The 16,835-nt window shown below is 45.2% G+C and overlaps 1 protein-coding gene across 1 annotated transcript in view; it reads right to left on the bottom strand.

Moving 5' to 3' along the window:
• LOC110524317 (C3 and PZP-like alpha-2-macroglobulin domain-containing protein 8) overlaps window positions 1–16,835 on the bottom strand; it is a 52,642-nt gene that overhangs the window by 30,151 nt on the left and 5,656 nt on the right. The window contains exons 5-24 of the mRNA XM_036978062.1: window positions 14,156–14,208; window positions 13,600–13,617; window positions 12,796–12,850; window positions 12,602–12,715; window positions 12,306–12,390; window positions 12,063–12,171; window positions 11,712–11,939; window positions 11,406–11,576; window positions 10,732–10,860; window positions 10,346–10,538; window positions 9,983–10,158; window positions 7,665–7,814; window positions 7,402–7,563; window positions 7,169–7,311; window positions 6,828–6,890; window positions 5,473–5,704; window positions 4,718–4,871; window positions 1,120–1,259; window positions 942–993; window positions 289–587 (exon numbers count right to left, since the gene is read on the bottom strand). Of these exons, the coding sequence (XP_036833957.1) occupies window positions 289–587; window positions 942–993; window positions 1,120–1,259; window positions 4,718–4,871; window positions 5,473–5,704; window positions 6,828–6,890; window positions 7,169–7,311; window positions 7,402–7,563; window positions 7,665–7,814; window positions 9,983–10,158; window positions 10,346–10,538; window positions 10,732–10,860; window positions 11,406–11,576; window positions 11,712–11,939; window positions 12,063–12,171; window positions 12,306–12,390; window positions 12,602–12,715; window positions 12,796–12,850; window positions 13,600–13,617; window positions 14,156–14,208 (2,726 nt within the window). The remainder of the gene's footprint in view (window positions 1–288; window positions 588–941; window positions 994–1,119; window positions 1,260–4,717; window positions 4,872–5,472; window positions 5,705–6,827; window positions 6,891–7,168; window positions 7,312–7,401; window positions 7,564–7,664; window positions 7,815–9,982; window positions 10,159–10,345; window positions 10,539–10,731; window positions 10,861–11,405; window positions 11,577–11,711; window positions 11,940–12,062; window positions 12,172–12,305; window positions 12,391–12,601; window positions 12,716–12,795; window positions 12,851–13,599; window positions 13,618–14,155; window positions 14,209–16,835) is intronic.

The following is a 16,835-nucleotide window of genomic DNA, read 5'->3' as shown; positions in this document are numbered from 1 at the left end:
AGTCCTCTTGACTACACAGCCCCTGTGCCTGTCCAGTCGAACACTCCCTCTCTTACTACCCCAACTCACTACTATACTCTACCTCAAGCCCTGACTTGCTGACTGACTGAGTGACTGTCTGAGTGACTGACTGACTGTCTGTCTGATTGTCTGACTGGGGCTCTATGTTGGAGATGCCACAGTGGATCTGTATAGGATTCATATGAGGACACAAATCCCAGAACTCATTTCTAGAATAGATGCTACAATAACCAAGAGAACTAGGCTTGACCACCCCCCTCCTCTCACCTGCACCACGCCACCCTTCCAGCTGACCCAGAAGCTGCGGAACTCATCCCAGGAGAGGATGCCCGGGGTGGGGGAGCTGACCACTGGTTCACCCATCTTGCCCAGGGAGATCCAGGAGCGGGTGTTCTGTCTGCCCCCCAGTACAATCTCCAGCATCTCAGCACAGTCGTGGGGGCTGGGTGAGAGGGCAAAATGGGCATCGTTGTGGGTCTTCACTGCCACCTCAAAGTGAGTCATCTTGGCCGGCTTCTTCACGTACTGGTACTCATACTTGTTGGGTGTGGAGATGTGGATTCGCTCTGAGAATAGAAATGTCAGATTCACATTAAATCGTGGCCCAGTGCAGAAAATAAACCAGACTGTAGAGGCAGAAAGGTATTGGGTAACACTTCAAATGTATTTGCTCTTATACCCTTGTTGTACTATAGTACAACATATATCAAATCAAATTGTATTGGTCACATACACATAGTGCTTTTAGTTTCGACAGTGGAGTAATATCTAACAAGTAATTTAACAATTCCACAACAAATACCTTATACACACAAATGTAAAGGGATGGAATAAGAATATGTACATAAACATATACGGATGAGCGATGGCCGAGCGGCATAGGCAAGATGCAATAGTCGCGAATATAACTGTATACTGACCGTTGGGGCAGAAGAAGACACTGTAGGTGTACTGTCTGGGCAGGCCCTCTGGCTGTAGGGGGAGAAACAACATGTTAGAGCTGACATCACTCTCTACTAATGACAGTACATGGTACAACAAGCATCTGCTCCCCATCTCAGCTCTCTCCCCAAGCAGTCTCTCCCCCATTTCTCATACCTCCACCAGGACACTCCTTCGGACATAGTCAAGGCCAATGGGGGTCCTCCGGTCCTCCGGGTCATCTATGTTTTTGCCTGTTTTAGTTGACTGGAGTCCATCTAAGCAGCAGCCCGGCTCACTATAGGCAATGGCCCGTGCTACGGCAGGAAAAAACAGAGACATACTTCACCTCACCATACTTTATATCAGGATGGGTTTTTTTGCCTGTAAGTTCCCACTAAGCACTTTTATTGCATACATTTTAAGTACAAATGTACTGTATAAAATAAACCGAACAAGCAGCCAAAAGACTATAGCGTGAAGAATGCTATTTGAAGAAAACATAGTTATGTTAATGAAATTGCTTTGTAATACATCTATCAACAACACAATCCCACATTGCACAACAACATAAATCATGGTTGTCAAAGAACATGTAGTTCCCTTTGCAGAGGAGCACATTGGAGACATGGCTGTGTGCCAATGTGTTCTCTTTGTATGTGTGTAGTGAAAGGGAAAGACCAGGGGAGCGAGAGAGCCGTGGGGGGCCCATTGACCACCAGTGACCTGAAAACTCATCAACATGCCACTGAGTGTCAGTGCAAGGCCCCGGCTGCTCCCCTGCTGGTGGCCTGCTTTGTACCTTTGATGGGACTGTTTGTATCGCTGGATGACCAGATCACATAAAGGCGTCAGCATGCTTCAGTTCAGGCTGGCGGCTAGGCGAACCGAACGAGTGTGCTCACACACTCCCTTAAAAGACCTTTGCGAGAAAAAAACGGCAATAGTACTCATTGTCCAATTTGAGAGGCCGTAGCCAGTAGAGGTCGACCGATTATGATTTTTCAACGCCGATACCGAAACCGATTATTGGAGGACCAAAAAAAGCTGATACCGATTAATCAGCTGATTTTTAAAATGTATTTCTAATAATGACAATTACAACAATACTGAATGAACACTTATTTTAACTTAATATAATACATCAATAAAATCTATTTAGCCTCAAATAAATAATGAAACAAGTTCAATTTGGTTTAAATAATGCAAAAACAAAGTGTTGGAGAAGAAAGTAAAAGTGCAATATGTGCCATGTAAGAAAGCTAACGTTTAAGTTCCTTGCTCAGAACATGCGAACATATGAAAGCTGGTGGTTCCTTTTAACATGAGTCTTCAATATTCCCAGGTAAGAAGTTTTAGGTTGTAGTTATTATAGGAATTATAGGACTATTTCTCTCTATACCATTTGTATTTCATATACCTTTGACTATTGGATGTTCTTATAGACACTTTAGTATTGCCAGTGTAACAGTATAGCTTCCGTCCCTCTCCTCGCTCCTACCTGGGCTCGAACCAGGAACAGATCGACGAAGCAGTGTTACCCATGCAGAGTAAGGGGAACAACTGCTCCAAGTCTCAGAGCGAGTGACATTTGAAACGCTATTAGCGCGCACCCCGCTAACTAGCTAGCCATTTCACATCGGTTACACCAGCCTAATCACGGGAGTTGATAGGCTTGAAGTCATAAACATCTCAATACTTGAAGCATTGCGAAGAGCTGCTGGCAAAACGCACGAAAGTGCTGTTTGAATGAATGCTTACGAGCCTGCTGGTGCCTACCATCGCTCAGTCAGACTGCTCTATCAAATCATAGACTTATTTATAACATAATAACACACAGAAATACGAGCCTTAGGTCATTAATATGGAAACTATAATCTCGAAAACAAAACGTTTATTCTTTCAGTGAAATACGGAACCGTTCCGTATTTTATCTAACGGGTGGCATCCATAAGTCTAAATATTCCTGCTACATTGTACAACCTTCAATGTTATGTCATAATTACGTAAAATCCTGGCAAATTAGTTCGCAACGAGCCAGGCGGCCCAAACTGTTGCATAAACCCTGACTCTGCGTGCAATGAACGCAAGAGAAGTGATACAATTTCACCTGGTTAATATTGCCTGCTAACCTGGATTTCTTTTAGCTAAATATGCAGGTTTAAAAATATATACTTCTGTGTATTGATTTTGAGAAAGGAATTGATGTTTATGGTTAGTTACAGTCATGCAACGATTGTGCTTTTTTCGCAAATGCGTTTTTGTTAAATCATCCCCGGTTTGGCGAAGTTGGCTGTCTTTGTTAGGAAGAAATAGTCTTCAAACAGTTCGCAACAAGCCAGGAGGCCCAAACTGCTGTATATACTCTGACTCTGCTGCAAGAGAAGTGACGCCATTTCCCTAGTTAAAAGAAATGAATGTTAGCAGGCAATATTAACTAAATATGCAGGTTTAAAAATATATACTTGTGTATTGATTTTAAGAAAGGCATTGATGTTAATGGTTAGGTACACGTTGGAGCAACGACAGTCCTTTTTTGAGAATGCCACCGCATCGATTATATGCAACGCAGGACACGCTAGATAAACTAGTAATATCATCAACCATGTGTAGTTAACTAGTGATTATGATTGATTGATTGATTGTGTAACGGCTCTCATCAAAAGGAGTGGACCAAAGCGCAGCGTGGAAAGTGTCCATGATTTATTTTCAAAAAACACTCAAATAAAATAACCAAAGTGAAAAAGAAAGCGCACAAAGATCCCACAAAACCCAAACAGAAAATGACAACTTATATATGATCCCTATCAGAGACAACGATAGACAGCTGCCTCTGATTGGGAACCACACTTGGCCAAAACAAAGAAAAATAAAACATAGACTTTCCCACCCGAGTCACACCCTGACCTATCTCTAAGGTCAGGGCGTGACATATTGATTGTTTTTTATAAGATAAGTTTAATGCTAGCTAGCTACTTACCTTGGCTTCTTACTGCATTCGCGTAACAGGCAGGCTATTCGTGGAGTACAATGTAAGGCAGGTGGTTAGAGCGTTGGACTAGTTAACTGTAAGGTTGCAAGTCTGAATCCCCGAGCTGACAAGGTAAAAATCTGTCGTTCTGCCCCTGAACAAGGCAGTTGACCCACCGTTCCTAGGCTGTCATTGAAAATAAGAATGTGTTCTTAACTGGCTTGCCTAGTTACGGTGTAAAAAAAAAAAAAAATACCAATTTCAGATTGTTATGAAAACTTGAAATCGGCCCTAATTAATCGGCCATTCCGATTAATCGGTCGACATTTAGTAGCCAGTGTACATTTCCTCAAAATAGTCACAATTAATCTAAGATAACTCAAGAGAACTGTGATTCGTTTTGAAGTTTTTGCAAAGGAAATCTTAGTCGCGCAATTTTACATCTAACTAAGATGTTTGGTGCAGTACTTCGCAATGTCGTCAGAATATATGCACAAACTCTTCCGAACTGTTTGGTCTGGGAAGAATGCGGAAGCCTCAGGTCTTTTAGCAGTATTTAGAGTTGGATGGAGAGGAAAGTTAAAAGGTAGGTGTTACTCATACAGCATGTAACAACAGCATTCACAAAAGGGCAGTGTACCATACCAACCTGCAATATCCTATGAATCAAATCCCAAAGTTCAAGAGTTACTAGCAATACGCTTACAGCATCAGAAAACTGAGGTTTTCCGGAACTGTAAGAACTATGAGAGAACCTGGAACTCTTCCCCAGGGGTTCCCCAGTAACTGACTAGATGGAATAACCTGTGATGTTAGCTGCGCCCAGCTCAGTGAAGGACAGCACTATGGATGTGGGTGTGGCCTCTCCAGGAGCCACACATTTCTTCCTGGTCAGGTGATGCTTCCCGGGGTGACCCACAAACTTGATGCCTTTGGGAATGGTGACTTTGACATAGACCTGAGCAAGATGGAGAGAGGGACACACACACACACACACACACAGAGGAAGGCACTGCATTAGCGCAACAGATATGTATATTTTCTGACAAGAAATGATTTCGTCATATCTGCTCTCTGTTTCGTCCCTTCATGTAGCGTGACCTCCTCAAAGCTCTTAAAGGATTTTGGGGAATTTCGAATCACATTGCACATTTTCCATGCTGACTGACTCATGGCTCTAAGGCTCCCTGAAGGATTAAGTTTCACCCATCATCCAAATTTCGCAGAGGGCTCGGTAATGCAGTCAGATTGTTTCACTGTTCTTTATCTACACGCTACAAGTCATAAATAACTTTGCAGGAAATATAAGAATCACATGTTTTCAGGCAGACATCAAAGGCAGGGCTCCATTGGCTTACATAATCACCTAACATGACATTAAAGCACACCATGCATAGCCCTTCAACAGGCTCATCTGCCAACATCATGATGTCATCTCTGTAAACAGGAGGATGGACACACTTATGGTCATGTTAGGACCAGATTGCTCTGCTAAAAGCGTACATATTTCCTTGTGGTCGTCATGGTATAGGATCCACCCCTTCTTTCGACCCCCTTACCTCTGCGCAGGTAGACAGGTAGTTGTAAACAGTCAGCGGTACTTTGGTCTGCTCCCCACGTATCACACCGTAGGGGAGGGTGAAGTCTACGAAGAAGGGCTTGAAGGTACGAAGCTCCGCCCTCTTGGCAAGGCCCAGCCCCTTCTCCTCTGACAAGCCAATGGCCTCTGTCACCCAGGTGGTAATGGAGTCTGGAACGTCCAATCGTAACTCAGCTTCGCCGGTGACATCACTGCCAAAACAGATTTGGGTGGAACATTTTTACTCAAAAGCTAATGCACCATTCCAACAAACAATGTTCTCTAATCATGACCCCATAGAAAACACTGTTTCAAACTAACGTTTGGAACAAGACCCCATTATGGGAATGAAGGGGATTGATCTAATATGTGTCTCATCTGGGAAACACCTGTAACTAAGTAATATTCTGCCCATAACACATTGCAATACATAGGTGTGAAAAACAGGCAGTTGTTCAGTAAAGCTGTAAATTAGTGAAATCATTGTTGGCTACCCATACTGACGTTGGTTTTGGCCGGCTTTCACAGGGCATAATAAACGTTCTCGGAAATTACTACCGCACTGCCTTTTGATCAAAGTCAACCCAAAATTACTTTGATACAGTCAATAAGGGAAATCAAAGCGTTGGATTGAATAGGAAATTAGGCATAACATAACTCTGCCCAAAGGAATCAAGCATATGGAAATCTATGGCCAGTTAATTTATATTGGCTGGAAATGAATGGCAGGAGCTGTTGAGAAAGCCGATGTGTGTTCCAAGACAACCCTGCTTAAATGGGCCACATTCACACCCACTGGTGAAATATCCCCCTCTCAAATATGTGCTCCCTTACCCCCCCCCCACTCCTCCATCCTCACAGATCTGGAACACCACCAAATCCCAATTAAATACCCACAATCTGATGCAGCTGAGACCATCTCCACCCACTCTCTCAAACACACACACAAATGCATTCAGACACACAGGTGTCATACCCATAGGGGGCACAGGGGCACGTGCCAACCTCAGATTTGACCCGTAAAAAAAATATATATTTAACTTTTTTATTTTGCTGTCGTTTCTTTGTAATACTATAAGCCACCTAGCAATTTTATGAAGTTGGCTTTAAGCTAGCTCAGATAGGTTCCCAATTTCCAAACCCCATACCAAGAAGCCATTTCAAGTTAGAGTAGCTAGCTTGTCTAACTATCTTAGCTGGTATGCCTGCTGGCAAGGTTGGGAGACTAGAAAAGCAAGCAATTAAAAAATAAGACTTACATTCCTTTCGATCTTTTACCCAGACGCATACACACAGACACGCACGCACACACAGATGGTGTGGGTGTTCCTGTACCTGACATTGATGCAGTGCCACACCCACGTCTCCGGGAAGAATGTCCGCCTGCGCTTCTCGGCTCTGCAACCAAAACAACACAACCTGACATCAATAAAGGCCTTCCATTATGAATCTTGATGCAACAACCTGTAATTGGAAAATTGATTGTTTTTAAACTCACGCTGACATTTAAGGCACATGTATGTAATGTTCATCTCAAGGATTGAAGTCATTTGAAGAGTAAAGTCCTAAATATTTATGGTCCCCATCCCAACAGTCCAGTTTCTTGTTCAGAATAGTGGGCACATTGACAAGTTCTAATGGGCAAAAACCTGGCGTTACACTGTATGTGTAGCTACCTGGGCACAGTGCGCGAGTGCATGGCTGCCACCAGTGTGGATGTGTGAGGCTGAAAGGCAGGAACGGCCTCGTCTGTGTACATTCCTCCAGTCTGTCTGTGGTTCAGGGTCACCATGTCAGTCATCACCACGAGACCAGTCTCCTGTTACACATCACAGACACACAATGTAAAAACGATAGATTGAGGATCTTATGCTACACCTAATGACTGGTGATTGGGCGTTGCTCTCACCGTGAAGGCGAAGCGGGCATCTTTAGTGATGTCCCAGTGCCAGGGGAACACTGAAGAACGCCTCCGTCGGCTAGACGACAGCCCCGGCCACCAGAAGTGCCCGTCGTCTTTGGGGACTCCGAAGGCATCGGACACATCAAAGTCTGCCAGTTCTTTAAACACCTACAGAACAGTGGACATGGATGGCTTACATTATTTTCCTGTTTGAATGTAGTTAAGTGGTACTATAGATTAGAAACAGGGTAAGATAGAGGGAGACAGACCTTGTCTGGACTGAGCTGGAAGTCTGGCTTGAGGAGATAGAGGCTCTTGTCCACAGTGGCGACACACACGCAGGAGCCCTTCTCACCAGTGACACGCATACTGATAGGGTCACCTGGCATCGACTCATTGGTAGATAGAGAGACAGACACCTACAGACAAACAAAGATACAGATGAGAGTTCCTGTGAGACCCATAGCCAGGCCTGTAGATGGACAATGACAGCTCTAAACTTTAGCCCTATATGCGTTCCTGCTGACCTCCTTTTTCCAGCTCCTAACCTAACCCCTCATCATCCTGCCTGTCATGACCCCGCACGCAAGCACCGCACCCACCCACCCACCCACCCACCCACACACACACACACACACACACACACACACACACACACACACACACACACACACACACACACACACACACACACACACACACACACACACACACACACACACACACACACACACACACACACAGTCTAATCATGCCCATGCAGGTAGCCACACACACACCTCCCTACCTCATTGATTGCATACCAGGGAGCAGTAAATACTTCAGGGGAGGAGTTAACCCAGCCTGCCTAATGCGGTCAGCAACTGGGGAGCTCATGGGCTCATACAGCTGGTTGTTTACAGGGACTCACTGGCCCTAGGGATCCCACTGTAGCATAGCATGAGACTTCAGTCAACTACACACGAACAGTGGGATATGTCTCAGTCATCCCAAACTAGGCTGCGCGATATTCCAAATACCTGTATCGCAAGAATCAAGGTTTTGTTATTTTTCTTTTATGTCCGCTTGTTCTCATGTTGTCTTTTTGGTCTCCTCTTGTCTCTTTCACGCCTTCTGTGCTGTGTGCAACTTCACATTTACACCAGAGATCTTTATATAATGACGAGATGCTCATGTCTCCGCCCTAACAATTGGAGCCGTTGTCCCAAAGGCAGGAAGGCAGGTGACAAGCTTAGGTCCAAAATAAACCCATAGAAACACATATAAGTCATATTTTGGACAGATTTCGGCAAGAGTAAAACCTCTTGCTTCGCCTCTTCCTTTCTGCTTACGCTTACACACACACACCAAGCCCCTCTCCTGCCACTCACAACAACAAAGATGAGAGATCACTTCCTCTCTGACAAGTTGTTTCAATTCGCTATTTGCATTTGATGTTTGGTCCGACAGAATTGGTCACATAGACACCGAAACACATTGAGGCCTTTTACTGTAACAGAGGAGAAGTTAACCCTTTTTATGTCTCAACTACTCAAACTGCACGCCAAACAGACACTACTAAAACAGGAGTATTGATGCACATTGGTTCTGGAATATGAATGCTCAGTTTGTCGCGTGCCATTGCAGTACCACTATAGCAGCATTTCTGCCAAAGACTGTTATACTAGCTGTCTTGTCTGTGTTTTATTAATGTGCAATAAGTATAAAAATGTGCAACTTGAGAAATAAGTTATTCTGAGAAATAAGGTAGGCCACTTGATTTCAACATCTGAACAAAGTGGACAGGCTAGCATGCTGTTCCAACAGTTGGAGATGGACAGCAGGGTGTGTTCATAACAATTCAACTGTTCTACCTTGTTAGACAGCAAATAGATCCAAGTTGGATAAACTTCAACTATAAATATTAGCTGGCTACTCACTAACACGTGGGCTTGTGCTTAAGAGGTTGTTTATGAGACCTGTGTTCATTTTCTATAATGCCTGCTTCAAGAAGTTAGTCATTATTAGTGAATGTGCATTATGCATGGTTCTAGTTAAATTGGTAACAAAAAGGGCCTTTTCAAAGACTGACCTGAATGCCAGATCACTGATTATTGCAAAAAAAAGCATCTATTTGTAATAATGAAATAATTAGTGGGTCTTATGGTTTTGTAAGGCTTATATTTAGTTTAGGTATCATTGCACAAGCCCTGAATTAATTTGATTATTGCTGACTGCTTGACATGCAGTGTATTTTACCTTTAATTGTACAGCAAAACATATTTTTAGAAAAATAAAAAATTATCATTGAGATAAGATTTTTAGGCCATTTCGCCCAGCCCTATCCCAAACTGAACGTGGCCTGGTTGCCAGTATGTTTCTGCTTTAGCCAACTCCTTTGTTGTCTGGCATGAGTTGGCTAAATCAGGGACAAACTGGCAACCATGATAGACCTACCTATCATTCTGACAGCTACTGTGTGTACAGGCAGGACTGTGTGTACAGGTAGGACTGTGTGTACAGGTAGGACTGTGTCTACAGGCAAGACTGTGTGTACAGTGCACATTGAGGGACGCAAGGACTCAGAGAGGGACGTCCTGTACGGTACCTGGTTCTCAAAGCTGGGCTGTACGGGGATCTGTAGACTGTCAGTGACGCCCTCTCCATTCCCCTTCACATAGTAGACCAGGAGGCGGCTGAGGGGCGCCATGGAGTGGGTCACTGGGAAACGCAGCACCACCATACAGCTGTCTGTCTCACCCTGTGGGGAGGAGGCTTCCGGACCTGGAGAGCATGGGAAGAGAAAGAGAGGGTAAAGGGAGAGAGGAGATAAGGGGTGGAAGAGACAGAGTGGGGAGATTCAGAGTTAAATATGTTTGACCATCTATCCTCTATTGAAACGTTTGGTGCAAACATGGTGTCCATTGGTCAAAGTTCTCTGCTCTTCATTATGGGACTCTATAGTACTGACCAGAGCCACTGGGTGGCATGGTGATGTGGATGTTCTTGTCAAAGGTGACCGCTGCCCTCTTGCTTCTGTGGGCTGTAGCGTTGGGCTGCTGCTGGCCGGACTGGACAATGTTTCCTCTGGAGGCGATCTCATAGTGGAGGGTGAAGTTACAGGGACAGGTGGACTTCAAAGTGACCTCAGCCTCTTGATCGATCTAAACACACAAAAACACACACCACTATTACCCTAGGGACATCATAAGGATCATAACAGTATTAGAAGTACCATGTTATTACTGTTTACATACAGTATGTCTATGATATGTGGCCCATGTCTCAACGATGGTGTTGGAGACCTGATGATCTGTAATGCTAGTAAAGTAATGATAAGTCGAGTGGAGTGCCTACCTTGAGAGGAGCGCTGAGGCTCTGGATCTGAATGTGACACTTGCTGGGGGAGTACCAGCTGCTGATGGACAGGTAGCTGGGGAGGTACTGGTCTCCAGCCGGACGGCCATTTATGGCTGTCACCTTGGTCTGGGGCACAACACACAACAGGATTTAACCCACCAATACATCCCACTCTTATGAGAAACTAACTAAGCTCTAGCCATGTCCACCTCCATCTCTCTCTTCCCCCTCCACCTCTCCCTCTCTATCGCCATTCCCTCTATCTCTCCACCTCTCCCTCTATCCCTCCTTCTCGCTCCACCTCTCCCTCGAACGTTCCACCTCTATCCCTCCACCTCCTCCCTCCATCTCTCCACCAGCCTCTATTTGTCCACTTTCCTCTATTTGTCCACCTCCCTCCATCTCTCCACCAGCCTCCATTTGTCCACCTCCCTCTATTTGTCCTCCTCCCTCCATCTCTCCACCAGCCTCTATTTGTCCACCTTCCTCTATTTGTCCTCCTCCCTCCATCTCTCCACCAGCCTCCATTTGTCCACCTCCCTCTATTTGTCCTCCTCCCTCCATCTCTCCACCAGCCTCCATTTGTCCACCTCCCTCTATTTGTCCTCCTCCCTCCATCTCTCCACCTCCCTCCATCTCTCCGCATCTCTCCACCTCCATGGTCCACTGACCTCCAGCCAGACGTACTGGGCAGAGTTGGGAATGGAGGGGATCTCAAACGTGGCCCGGCCATCCCTGGAAGTCAGCTCGCTGGTGTACACGTTGTCCTTAGGGGTCAGCTCCGCCTTCACACGCACCCGCACCCCATCTGCTGGGCTACCGTCAGGGTAAGTTACCTCTACCTGGGGGACAGGGGGACAGACAGTCAGGTCTCTCGCATTGAGACGCATAAGTGAACGCAAGTCTTGTACAGTCCAGCTTCCCTTGATAGAGGTCATGTGAAGTCAGTGGTATGAATACCTTTGGCTGTCTCTTACCTTTCCCTTGTAGGGCAGACCAGGCTTGAACTGTTTGCGAGTGTCCTTTGAGTATTTGATGTCGATAAGCTGCTTGTGAACTGGGGTTGAATCATCGAACATGGTTTGTCGCCCTCCGTCCTTGCTGGTCACTGACACCCACATGTTCACCGTGCCCCGGAAATGATCAGCCACATCCAGGGGCATCATGTCTTTGACACACAGGCTGAAGGTCGCTGAGCCTTTGATCTAATAATAGTGGAGGAAACAGACAGACTGTTAAATATCTGAAATTAATACTAAAAGGGTTGAATGTGATTCCATTTTCCTGATAGTTTTAGATTCTTCAGCACTGCAGCAGGGTTCACTCACCTCCATGGTCTTGACCACAGGATGGCCCACCTCATGCCGGTAGTACCCAACTCCATTCACTGTCATGTTCACTGTCATCTTCCCGGTCACTGGCTTCCCAAAGATATATCTAAAGACAGAAAAGTAGTTTGTGTTTTAACAAGAGTAGAGGTGCTACTTTGCCTTTCTAATATTCAAAGAACAATATGTGTTAGGAAATCACATTGACCATGTTGAAGTGAATGATGCGAGTCAGTCACTCACCCGGCCCTCACAGTAGCCTGTTCACACATGTTGAGGTCCTGGATGTACTGTGGAGGGTCTATCACCAGCTCAAACTTGGGCATCACTGTGTGGAGCAGGGGGAGAGGAGTCCACATTATGCAAAGAGAGGCGTGACAACTTGGCTGTACAGTCCCAGTTCAAACCTATAAATACCACCTCAAACAGAAGGATCTTTGAACATATCTATGTTATGTAATCATGCTGGAGTTCCAAAACCTTTCAACCCAAACCACATCCCAATCTGGATAAATGGTCACGCTCAGTTATCAACTCACTATACTTCTGCACTTCAAAGGACTTGTTGTAGGTGTGTCCCTGCATCTCTACAAAGATGAACCACTCTCCAAACACAGGCTGGTCTGAGAGAGGGAAACTCATGTTGACGACCCCTGAGGAGAAAAGCAGGGGTAAAAAAACAGTGTTTTGGACTCAGTCAACATCACATGATAACATAGGGAGTTTCTCTCACCGCAGCAGAGGGGTTTAAGCCCTTTCCACTGGACCATCCGCGATCCTCTTGGGTCCTGCAATCCAGAGTATGAATACACAGTTGATCAAGAGATTCTACTTTCATCAAAACAGGCATCAATCTGTTTCTCCCTACGTGAAAGCTGTGGAGGATTGCCCTAAAACAGCATGAACTTACATAAGTACTCACGAGTGAAGTTATGTAAGGGTTATGTAAATACATATATTGGGGATAACCCCTCCATGTCCCCCACTCCTACAGTAAGCTACTTCTTACTGGCCTGGCTCTGACTCTAGGAGAAAGACTAACACTAACTGCTGTCAATCAGGTAATTACAGCTACTCTCACAGAAACTCCCCTACCCAGAAGGCCACTGGTCTGCTGGCTGCAGGTGACAGAATAACACAACAGCTACACAGTTATTCTTAGTGCCTGAGCTGAGCTCATTTATACAACAACTTCTACTGGAATCTTAACACCAAGTAGCATATTTACACTACAAAGCCACTGCAGACAGAGCACTGGAGGACATGAGATGGACGGAGAGTGGGGGAGAGAGAGAAGGAGAGAGATTGAGGAGCTAGTAACAGCAGGGGAGAGCAGCTGAGTCAAAGAGAGAAGTTCCTTTCATGTTCAGTGTTAGGTTGGTCTGCTTCAGGGGCCAGGCTGGAGCTCAGAGCACAGGCCTGTTATCAAAGTGAGCCCTTCCCTGCCCTGTAATATTCTGCCTGGGATTGGGACACTAAACCCCCAGTGTCCGTGGCCCTCCCTCCCGGACCAAGTGGTCCTTCTCCATCCACTCACCACAACGTAGGCTTCAATCTGCAACCAGGGAAAGATGGGGAAAAAATAGTCAAGGTTGGCACACACATTAGACAAACTGCACAGCCACATGGTAAAATATCTCCTCCCCCTCCCCTCTCCAACAATCATCTATCTGTGAGTGCGTTCGTTAGCCATTGCCAGCAGCAGACCTTTATAGCTCTAGCCATCAATAAACACACTGTCTACACAGTGGCAATGGTATATTTGGAGCCATTTCAAAAAATCCAGCAGAAATGACTCAAGGTTTGTGGAGGTAAATAGGTTACTGTACATTTGGTACACTCAGGCCAGGTTTCCCCCGCTTCACTCCACTCTGAGGTGTTCTTGGAAAAAATAAGTGTGTAAAACTAGCATGATGCCGCCACCCTTCATTTGAAGCCGGTACACATCAAAAGAGAGGAGGCCAGCTGCTTGGCATCAAGGCCCACTGACACACATTAGGTCAACACACCTGATTCTCATAATTCATATCCCATCCATTTCCTGTAAGTGGGTGTGATGTCTTGGCTTTGATGTGAGAGACTGGTTGCATTACCTTGTCATTGGCCGGCCTCAGATCCGGAGTGACAGAGTACACGTTGATGAGCACTGGATTGAGAGAGGAACAGATTATTACCCACTTTAATGCATTTTTTTTAATGTAGAGTGGAATAGACAATCCATGTCATTAGCTTTTCTCCTGGGCTGCTATTAAGACATAATGGCCTATGAGTAAATCTATCTACTGTATTGCTGATACTAAATTCAAAATGGAATTCAAAAAATGTAGAACCAGGAACAGATATAGCCCTTGGTTCACTCCAGACCTGACTGGAGCACAAAAACATCCTGTGGCGTACTGCACTAGCATCAAATAGCCCCTGTGATATGCAACTTTTCAGGGAAGTTAGGAACCAATATACACAGGCAGTTAGGAAAGCTAAGACTAGCTTTTTTAACAGAAATTTGCATCCATTCTGGGACACTGTAAAGTCCATGGAGAATAAGAGCACCTCCTCCCAGCTGCCCACTGCACTGAGGCTTGGAAACACTGTCACCACCGATAAATCCACGATAATTGAGAATTTCAATAAGCATTTTTCTACAGCTGGCCATGCTTTCCACCTGGTTACCCCTTCCCCGGTCACCTCAGGGATGCACCTCAGCCACGCTCAAGGTCCTAAACGATATCATAACTGTCATCGATAAGAGACAATACTGTGCAGCCATATTTATCGACCTGGACAAGGCTTTCGACTCTGTCAATCACCACATTCTTATCGGCAGACGAGGCAGTCATTTGAGAGCCTTGGTTTCTCAAATGACTGCCTCGCCTGATTCACCAACTACTTCTCTGATAGAGTTCAGTGTGTAAAATCGGAGGGCCTGTTGTCGGGACCTCTGGCAGTCTCTATGGGGGTGCCACAGGTTTCAATTCTCGGGCTGACTCTCTTCTCTGTATACATCAATGATGTCGCTCTTGCTGCTGGTGATTCTCTGATCCACCTCTATGCAGACGACACAATTCTGTATACTTCTGGCCCTTCTTTGGACACTGTGCTAACTAACCTCCAGATGAGCTTCAATGCCATACAACTCTCCTTCCGTGGCCTCCAACTGCTCTTAAATGCAAGTAAAACTAAATGCATGCTCTTCAACCGATCGCTGCCCGCACCCGCCCGCCCGTCTAGCATCACTACTCTGGACGGTTCTGACTTAGAATATGTGGACAACTACAAATACCTAGGGGTCTGGTTAGACTGTAAACTCTCCTTCCAGACCCACATTAAGCATCTCCAATCCAAAATTAAATCTAGAATCGGCTTCCTATTTCGCAACAAAGCATCCTTCACTAATGCTGCCAACCACCCTCGTAAAACTGACTATCCTACCGATCCTCGACTTCGGCGATGTCATTTACAAAATAGCCTCCAACACTCTACTCAACAAATTGGATGCAGTCTATTACAGTGCCATCCGTTTTGTCACCAAAGCCCCATATACTACCCACCACTGCGACCTGTACGCTCTTGTTGGCTGGCCCTCGCTTCATACTCGTCGCCAAACCCACTGGCTCCAGGTCATCTACAAGTCTTTGCTAGGTAAAGCCTGCCTTATCTCAGTTCACTGGTCACCATAGCAGCACCCACCCGCAACACGCGCTCCAGCAGGTACAGTGCCTTGCGAAAGTATTCGGCCCCCTTGAACTTTGCGACCTTTTGCCACATTTCAGGCTTCAAACATAAAGATATAAAACTGTATTTTTCTGTGAAGAATCAACAACAAGTGGGACACAATCATGAAGTGGAACGACATTTATTGGATATTTCATACTTTTTTAACAAATCAAAAACTGAAAAATTGGGCGTGCAAAATTATTCAGCCCCTTTACTTTCAGTGCAGCAAACTCTTTCCAGAAGTTCAGTGAGGATCTCTGAATGATCCAATGTTGACCTAAATGACTAATGATGATAAATACAATCCACCTGTGTGTAATCAAGTCTCCGTATAAATGCACCTGCACTGTGATAGTCTCAGAGGTCCGTTAAAAGCGCAGAGAGCATCATGAAGAACAAGGAACACACCAGGCAGGTCCGAGATACTGTTGTGAAGAAGTTTAAAGCCGGATTTGGATACAAAAAGATTTCCCAAGCTTTAAACATCCCAAGGAGCACTGTGCAAGCGATAATATTGAAATGGAAGGAGTATCAGACCACTGCAAATCTACCAAGACCTGGCCGTCCCTCTAAACTTTCAGCTCATACAAGGAGAAGACTGATCAGAGATGCAGCCAATAGGCCCATGATCACTCTGGATGAACTGCAGAGATCTACAGCTGAGGTGGGAGACTGTCCATAGGACAACAATCAGTCTTATATTGCACAAATCTGGCCTTTATGGAAGAGTGGCAAGAAGAAAGCCATTTCTTAAAGATATCCATAAAAAGTGTTGTTTAAAGTTTGCCACAAGCCACCTGGGAGACACACCAAACATGTGGAAGAAGGTGCTCTGGTCAGATGAAACCAAAATGTAACTTTTTGGCAACAATGCAAAACGTTATATTTGGCGTAAACCAACACAGCTGAACACACCATCCCCCCTGTCAAACATGGTGGTGGCAGCATCATGGTTTGGGCCTGCTTTTCTTCAGCAGGGACAGGGAAGATGGTTAAAATTGATGGGAAGATGGATGGAGCCAAATACAGGACCATTCTGGAAGAAAACCTGATGGAGTC

The sequence above is a fragment of the Oncorhynchus mykiss genome, chromosome 5 (genome assembly GCF_013265735.2).
Source record: "Oncorhynchus mykiss isolate Arlee chromosome 5, USDA_OmykA_1.1, whole genome shotgun sequence".
Lineage (NCBI taxonomy): Eukaryota > Metazoa > Chordata > Actinopteri > Salmoniformes > Salmonidae > Oncorhynchus > Oncorhynchus mykiss.
The sequence above is the reverse complement of the archived record's forward strand: the minus strand, read 5'-3'. Positions and strand labels throughout refer to the sequence as shown.